Source organism: Pseudochaenichthys georgianus, chromosome 11 (assembly GCF_902827115.2).
Source record: "Pseudochaenichthys georgianus chromosome 11, fPseGeo1.2, whole genome shotgun sequence".
Lineage (NCBI taxonomy): Eukaryota > Metazoa > Chordata > Actinopteri > Perciformes > Channichthyidae > Pseudochaenichthys > Pseudochaenichthys georgianus.
Window position 1 is genome coordinate 19,215,936 of NC_047513.1, and position 8,809 is coordinate 19,224,744.

Genomic DNA, 8,809 nt, shown 5'->3' on the forward strand with positions numbered 1-8,809 from the left:
CTTTAAAGATCTTATATAATAATTAACTGACTGCTTATAACCTCCAGTAGGTGAGCAATGCTGCTGTTATACAGTTATTTGAGAAGCTTTTTTCCTATATGCCTGATAATGAGGAGGAAATATAATTATAATGATGTACTTTAGGGTGGTTGACCAACCCTGGAGGGAAATACCACCTCTATCACACCTCCTGTAGTGTATACATAGATTTAATTAAATGATTGAGTGAGTTTTATGCATATATCAGGAGAAAATATCCTCAAGTCAATCTGCACATGTTTGACTCCTTGACATGATAGGAATTTTGTTATAAAGTCAATAGTATAGCGACATACAAACCCAGATGTTATACTGTGTAAATTAGCAACTGTTGCTCTACACACCACATCTTTTTGTCAACACGTACCCCTTTATGAGCTGCTGTGTTTTCCACTGTAACTACTGTTTCCTGTTTCAGAACTCAATGAAGGTGATGTTCAAGTGCCTGTGGAAGAACTGTGGCAAAGTGCTGAGTACCGCCGCGGGCATCCAGAGACACATCCGCACCATCCACCTGGGGTAAGACACACACACACACACACACACACACACACACACACACACACACACACACACACACACACACACACACACACACACACACACACACACATTGCCTCCCTAAACTACACTACCCAAGCCAGCTTCATTTTCAAAACAGCAGATTAATGGTTGATGGATTATCACCACGGTAACACTTTGAGCTCTGGGAGTGAGGGGGGAGGCGGAGAACAATGATATCGGAGGAATCGCACATTTACACTGACGTTCAATTAAACTGAGGATCTACACTCATTGACTGTAAATGATTGTGTTTCTGGAAAACTGACATTAATGTTGAAGACGGTTGTGTGATGCTTTGACAAGTTGGACATGAGCAGTTATTAGCATTCAAAGGATATTCTGCTTTAATTTAACTTTGGAAAGCTGCAACCATTGCCAATTTTCAGAGTGAAACGTCGTTGTTTTCAAAAGCTTCTAATTCATCTTATTTAGTATTTTCTTATATATAGATCTATCTGTTTTATTTACTTTGTTTTAGTTTTTGTATTTTATTCGATTTTCTTTGTCTCTCTCTGTATAGCATCTTGAGTCTGCCTCTTTGCATTAAACGTCCTTTACAAATGTTCAAACCTTTATTTAACGAGATTGGTCCCATTGAGATCATAGATCTCTTTTTCAAGGGAGACCTGCAGCATATAGGTTCCACATAAAACAATAAAGGACATTATACATTATATTTACAGGATACATTTACATAGTTATAGAACATACAAATAATAATACAAATAAAACTGTCTTATTTTATCAATATGTGTCATTTCCCCTCTCCACCCCCCTCCCTCTCTCTGTCTGCAGGCGTAACTGTGACTCGGACTGCAGTGACGGAGAGGAGGACTTCTACTACTCGGAGATCAAGCTCAACACGGACTCGGTGGCGGACGGGCTGAGCAGCCTGTCCCCCGTGTCCCCGTCCATCCTCTCCCCTGTTCCTCCTCCCCCCTCTCCTCTCCCATCATTCAACCAGCTGTCGGACTCCCACAGACCTCCGCAGTCCTCTGACACCAAGGAGCCTCACCCCGGAGGAACCACCCCCCTCAGCCGCTCTGCGCCCAGCGCTCTCTACCTCATCCACACGGACCACGCCTACCAGGTGAGTGGAGAGCAGAGGGAGTATCACACCAAGGGAGGTGACAATGACAATATAGGATTTTAATGGATCTTGGTTAAAACGCTCACTAGTTGATCGTGAAAGGGCACAACAAGATTTAGAATCAGGGTTGAGAGCAGAGCAGGTAGGACCCAAGTGCATGACACAAAGTATCTTGGCAAAAGTAAATGTAATTACGTATTTGTTATATAAATCAATCCTGCAGAAGAGTGCAGGGTAAGGGAAGCCAAACGTAACTAATCTCTTCAATAGACAAAAACAGAACAAAACTCTCCAAAAATGATATACAACAAACAAGGATCCGACAAACACTGACAGAAAAACAGAACTTAAAGGGGACCTATCATGCAGAATGCACTTTGTGATGTCTTTTATACATAAATATGTGTCCCGGTGCGTCAGGGAACTCACGCAGCGTCAGAAAATAAAACCCTCTCTCTCTTCCTCCGTACCCACATTTTTTTTTTAAATGGGGGTACAACGAGCGGATACAGATTTACCGGCGGACCCACAGAAATTTGCTATCAGAAACAATGCCTGACGTGTTTTGGACGTAATCTCGTCTTTGTTTACGTTAGCAAGCCTCGCTAACACTCAGAGCTAACCTTTACTGTAGAGCACATGTGTTTAAAAATCAGGAAATAAAAAAAGAACTCACCTTGTGATATACCTGCAAGAGAAAAGGCATTTGAGCTCCATACTTTTTCAGAAATAATCCTTGACATGGTTTAAACAGGATGGCGTTTTATCACAACCGAATGTAACTTTATCTCCGGTAGAATTCTGATCAGGCATTAGCTCCGCCTCCTCCTCCTCCTCTTTTTATTTATTTTTTCAAGCTAAGGACCCAAAATCTGAGTTTCTCTAACAGGGCTTCAAAAGAGGGGTTTGAGCAATATGAGGCATGGCTACAATGGGTGATCTGTTTGGGATTTTGAAAAAAAAACTTCACAGACATGTTTTATATAGGTATGGCCCTACAATATATATTTCAAATATAGCATGATAGGTCCACTTTAAATACATGTAGAAATAATCACAAGGACACAGCTGGGCAGGAGCATCACCAGGGGAACAGAATCAGGTAATCAAACAGGGGAAGGGAGAACACAGAGACAGGAAGTAGAAACAGACCTAACACAGGGGGGAAGACTTTTCCAAATAAAACAGACAGATCATGACATTGAGAATGAGGAAGGCTTCTGATAGGCCATATAAAATGCTGCTGATAAGTGTAAATAGATCCTTTTAGGTAGAAAATCTCACCATTACCTCCTTTGTCCTCCCCCCTCAGGCCACAGCTCCAGTGTCCATCCCGTCCAGCAACAGTAACTCCAGCGGGTCGGCCTGCACCAGCTTCACCCCCACCAACAGCTCCAACTTCAGCATCTCCTGGCAGTCACCGCCCGTCACTTTCACCGGCTCCACGGTGAGTAACTTAAACATTTATTTTCAGCCACATGCACAGTTACATTTGGACTCTTATAATACATCATTTTTTCTGCCCCCTCCAGGTGTCCCCCAGTAAGAGCCAGGGCTTCGGTGAACAGCGCTCCCAAACCATCGCCGTCCTCTCGTCCCCGCCCAGAGCCACCACCGCCCTCAGGTACCCGATCCTCTTACCTGACATTTCCTTTTTTAGCTTTAATTAAAGCCAAACAATCCGAAAGCTCATAATAAATATTACCATAGACAACGCATACCTAAGCTAATTCTCTATTTAATTCAACCTTACTGAGTGAAAATAACATAACATATTTACTCTAAAATCAGCTCAATGACTCTTAATTAAAGAGAAGTCTTGATAAATCAGCCTCTGATCTACCAAATCCACTCTAGATTGTATGATTTATGTGTTGTTTCCTTTTTAACACATCACAACCTTGTAGTTTGTTGATGGGCGTTTAGCTGCAATTAGAAAAGGCAAAACACAGGAGAATAGTTTGACATTTTGAGAAATGCAACTATTATATGCTTTCTTAAGTCACATAAGAAGTGTGATTACAACTCTCATACAGCAAGCAACTGGTTAGCTTAGCTTAGCTTAGCATAAAGACTTGAAACAGATGGAAACAGGTAGCCTGGCTCTGTACAAAGGGAATGATCATCTCATGTTGCTCTTAACGAAAATGCACCAAAGAGTGTATTTTAGTAGTCTAACAATTTGATTTCAATGTTTTCACCACTGGTTTTTTGAATGATAGTGCACTTGATCATTTAAACGGATGATGATTTATAATGTATCCACTTCTCCCTCTCAGTCGGAAGGTGCGCGGTGAGGGGAAGAAGTGCCGTAAGGTGTACGGGATGGAGAACCGCGACATGTGGTGCACCGCCTGCCGCTGGAAGAAAGCCTGCCAGAGATTCACCGACTGAACGTTCCTCACCAACTTCAAAGCGCCACCCCAACGTGCACGGCTGCCTTTGGCCAGAGAAAAGGGGGAGGGGCATAGTTTTGCATGCATTTTGTTTTCTTCAGCTCAAAATCGCCCCCCCCCCCCCCCCCTCAACTGAACTCCAGCTGGGGAAGGGACCAAAACAGAGTCACCTTTCACATTGCCGTCCTCGCCATTCCCACCATTCCCAGTTTTGGGAAACCCCAATGCAGCTAAACAGTGTAAAGAAAATATAGATCTAAAGATGTTTCCTGTTTTTTATGTTGGGTTCAGTGTTGCATCTTTATATGTTTTGTAAAGCTCTGGTTTTTAAATGGAAAGTCTAGTCAAAGAAGGAGTGTGTTTCAGTAAATGAAAAGAATCTTCACTTTTTTATCCAAAAGAAGATTGAGCCTCTTTGCTGCCATTTTTGAAGAACGTGAAAGCACAGCGTTAAAGCTCGCAGTTTTTGTTCTCCCTTAGACTTGTTCGTGTCTTGTTTTGAGGTGATCTTTTATCACCGACATGCCAGCGACATGCCAGCCTCTCTACCGGCTCCTCACCTGCTCTTCGCTCCTGACAGCCGCTGGGAATGTACGACCGAGCCGAGAGGGCCGGCTGACATGTGGAGAGGAAGAGAGGAAGAGAGAGACACATGGTGAATGAGCAATGCAAAAAAAGATACGATTTACAGTCAGGGAAAGCAGATGGACCATGCGTTCACACACAAACAAACACAGGTATTCACACTCAATCAGTTTTCTATGTCACTTTTTATCCAGTTGATTCATTTCCTTTGCTTTATCAGGGATGTGATTCTAAAGAAAGCAACAACCAGCAGCTGACACATGGAGTTATACAGAACAGCACAGTCTCAATAGCTTCTCTCTTTCACTTTGCAACCAAAAACTCCTGTATCTTATTCTCTTTCTTTGTTTTTGTTGAGGTGTTCACCATGTTTATTGTTGTTGATGTATTTGTTTTGACAAAACCAACACTGTTTACCTACCACCTGCAGAAAGTGTGTTAAAAAAAGCTTCCTGACAGCACTGGAAGCATGGAGTCAGCGTGCGAGGCCACGAACAGATAAACACCTTTGACCACACACAGAGAGACAGACTGCCCTCCTCCTCAGCCAACCTTTACACCTTCCTAAAGGAAACACAATATCTTTGTGTTTACGGACGCCGCAGAGGCGCATCTTGATCATCTGTTAACCAAAGGGGGAGGGCTGAAAACCAAAAGTAAGATACTTGCACTGTATGTGTGACAACGGGGCACTTGGTGCTATTGAGAATTGAAAATGTTGCTATCTTCCACGAGCCCTTTTCATTTACAACTTCTAAAAGAAAATAAGAGCAACTAAAAGCAAACATTTGATCACACAGAATATGGTTACCCCCATTTTGAACCATTATTTGCTCTAAGAGTTTTGGAGAAATTATTTATAGGCACTTGATCAGGTCACTCCTTGTTGTTCAATGTGCACTGCACACTTTCTTCACTTGGCAACATGCAAGCAAAGCTTTGACTCCAGCTGTTCGGAGAGTCCGCCACGTAATATTGTTACTGAGAAGTCGAGAGGGGGAAAGGTACAAATGTCTGATTTGTCTTTTGAATGTGTTCATTTGAGTTTCCGCCTCCTTGTTGGCTCAGGCAGGAAATAAATTGTCAAAGCCCAAAAAGTTTACAGATATTCACTCTGTAGTGATAATGGACCAACTCTTTTTCACCTGGGGCCACGCTCTACTTTATTACAGTGTACTGAAATAGATTGAAATGTTGTTTCTACAAACAGACACATATACTATATATGTGATACTGATTCTGCATTTACTCTCTTCATTATTGAATATTTTCTCAAATGCATGCGAAAATCTTTATTGGCAGTTCACAGATTATTTTTCCCCCCAGAATTATTGGAAACCAACACCAGCTATAAACTCGCTCGCTCGCCCATTTCACAGTGCAGCCTTTTCCCACCTGATGGTAAAATGGTAGCTCTGTTAGGTTTGCTCAGCTGTTTCTATTTCGTCTCTATTTGTTTTTGTGTGTTCATGTGTATATATGTCATTCTTGTATTTTCTCTAAGCTCCATGTTTATGACCCGTTACCTCGGTCATTACATTTGCCACCTTATGAACAAGACAGGTTCAAGTATGACATTGTGAGGAAATGTGCCGTTCAACCTGTCTGGCTACTGTTGTTTTGAATTTAGGGATAGCCTTAAGTCACTCTTGAAAAAAATCATTGTGCTTCTTCCATGTTATTACATTTGATGTTTCAGTAAGACATATTTAGATTATCTCCAAACTGGTTTGCCATTGTATTTTGTGAACGTATTATTGTTTAAGAAAAGACAAATCTATATATATGTAAAGAAAAAACATGTTGACATTTTCAAAAGCAAAAAAAGACATTGATTTGGCTGTTTGTTTTATATTTTTTCCATATATATATATAAATGATGACATATACTGTTTATACATTTTGTTTTCATGTTCTGCTAAAAGTTTTTTGTATTGTTAGGGGGAAGCCCAGGCAAGGTGACCCGCCTGCAGCGCCTTCACGTAGGCCCCTCCCCCCTGCTGCCGCTGCTGCTAAGCGGTCGAAATCCACAGTTGATTAAAACCTTTATCTTATTTCCAATTCACCTCTCTGGGTGCCATTCAGGCCCACTTGCAATTAGTTTGATTGACATCTCGGGTGTGTTTGCACTCATGTGTGCAGTGACACACTTCAGTGTATGGATGTGAAGGAGCCCCAGGCAAAGTAGCTACGCTGGAGCACTGTGCTCTGCCACCCCCCCTCCCCCCTCCAGCGTTACTCTCGCTCCTCCCAAGGAGCTCCACACCTTTGTCAAATGGCCCGTGGCGCGTCTGTCAGCTGACAAACCAACGCTTTTGAGTTGAAAGATGTTTTTTGTTGGTGCGGCCGCCATTGGCTGGATGTGGCAGATGTCGTTTTTTTGTTTTAACTCCATGCACTTCCCACTGCTCTTTCTCCATCATGGTGGTGCTTCATGGTGGCAGGACCGTCTCCTCCATTGAACTGTGGAAAAATCTGGCTGCCAATCAGATTCTGTCCAGGAACAAGTCCCTACAGAAGTTATCCAGAGGTTCAGGCTGGATATGTTTAATGGCAGCATCTCTAGGCAGCTCACTTTAAAATATGCTCTGAGCCACTGTCACCATCTCATGGCTTGTAGTAAGAGTCGGACAAAATAAACTAATCTCACACCCTTGTTTGGGGTAAATCCAAACCCTCCAAAAGAGAGTTACTGCCATATTTCTCAAACCTTACCATCTCTGTTGAAACTCTGGGATTTGTTTTTGGACTGTGCATTGTTGTACTGAGAACATCTTTGGGTCCATTCATCACCAATGGCTCAAAGATGGCCGCCGCATTGAGGGTTCATTCACAGATTCTCAGCCCAGGTCTGTCTTTGCATACCTTTTTGCATTTTGGTGCTGTGGACACGGACGTGGAGAAATGGAGGTGCTATATCCCATTCTGTTTCTCCCATGTTGTCCCCTGGTCATACTAACTCCATTTTTTGTACACAATGTTATGCTGTAGAACATGAAAATAAAAACACCATGCCTCAAGCCTACAAAGTGTCCAGACACCAGTTAGTGGGGTGGTCGCCCCCAACCCTCTGTTTTTTCTCACCTGCGTCATCAGTGTTCATGCTTTTATTTTGGTGACCAGTGCTCATTGCTCCGTGCCTATTTGTTGACCTCAGTCATGTAGGTAAATGCAAAGAACATGGTCATTTATTTTAATTTATTGCTTCAAAAAATCTTATTTTAGAGAACAACAAATATGTTGCTATTCCCCAAACATCAGCCTAAGGTTCATTTAGCTTTCACCCATATCACAGTCTTCATTCATGGCATCATTTGTCAAGGAATTGTTAAAATTGTACATGTTTCTTTGATTTGATAAGAACTAAGCATACGCTCTAGTGATGAAAAGCATCTGACACTGTCGAAAGCTTCAGAAGGAGTGAGTTAATAGGCCCAAAGTTGAGATGGTTTCATCAGCTAATATACAAACTGAACTTCCCACAAACATTAAACATGGCAATATAGCTTTTAAGAGCAACACAAACTCACCTGTGGTTGCTCGTAAAAGCAGGAAATGGTCATTTGAACTGACATCACAGTCCATTTGCACCCGACAGATGAACATGTGAAATGTTTCGGTTATTGGATAATTGACTTCCTTTTGGGCAAAACGAAGAAGGATAATGACTCTTATATTTACCCTGATGCCAAAGAACGAGATCGCGGATACAAGCGGCCGAGATGGGTTTCCTCCGCCGGGTGGCTGGTGTCTCCCTTAGAGATAAGGTGAGAAGTTCGGTCATCAGGGAGGGACTCGGAGTTGAGCCGCTCCTCCTTCGCGTCGAAAGAAGCCAGTTGAGGTGGTTCGGGCACCTAGTTAGGATGCCACCTGGGCGCCTCCCTAGGGAGGTGTTCCAGGCACGTCCAGCTGGGAAGAGACCAAGGGGTAGACCTAGGACCAGGTGGAGGGATTATATCTCTTCGCTGGCCTGGGAGCGCCTTGGGATCCCCCAGTCAGAGCTGGTTGATGTCGCCAGGGAAAAGAAAGTTTGGGGCTCTCTGCTGGAACTGCTACCCCCGCGACCCGACCACGGATAAGCGGGAGAAGATGGATGGATGGATGGATGCCAAACAGGCCATATGGCGTCGTGCTT

The 8,809-nt window shown here is 43.0% G+C and overlaps 1 protein-coding gene across 2 annotated transcripts in view; it reads left to right on the plus strand.

Moving 5' to 3' along the window:
* Nucleotides 1-7,690, plus strand: part of znf704 (zinc finger protein 704) — a 45,163-nt gene extending 37,473 nt beyond the window's left edge. For both annotated transcript variants that reach the window (XM_034095159.2, XM_034095158.1), the window contains exons 5-9: nucleotides 458-558; nucleotides 1,399-1,693; nucleotides 3,006-3,140; nucleotides 3,226-3,317; nucleotides 3,973-7,690. In XM_034095159.2, coding sequence (XP_033951050.1) covers nucleotides 458-558; nucleotides 1,399-1,693; nucleotides 3,006-3,140; nucleotides 3,226-3,317; nucleotides 3,973-4,087 — 738 coding nt within the window. In that variant the 3' untranslated portion in view covers nucleotides 4,088-7,690. The remainder of the gene's footprint in view (nucleotides 1-457; nucleotides 559-1,398; nucleotides 1,694-3,005; nucleotides 3,141-3,225; nucleotides 3,318-3,972) is intronic.
* Nucleotides 7,691-8,809: the final 1,119 nt, after the last annotated feature.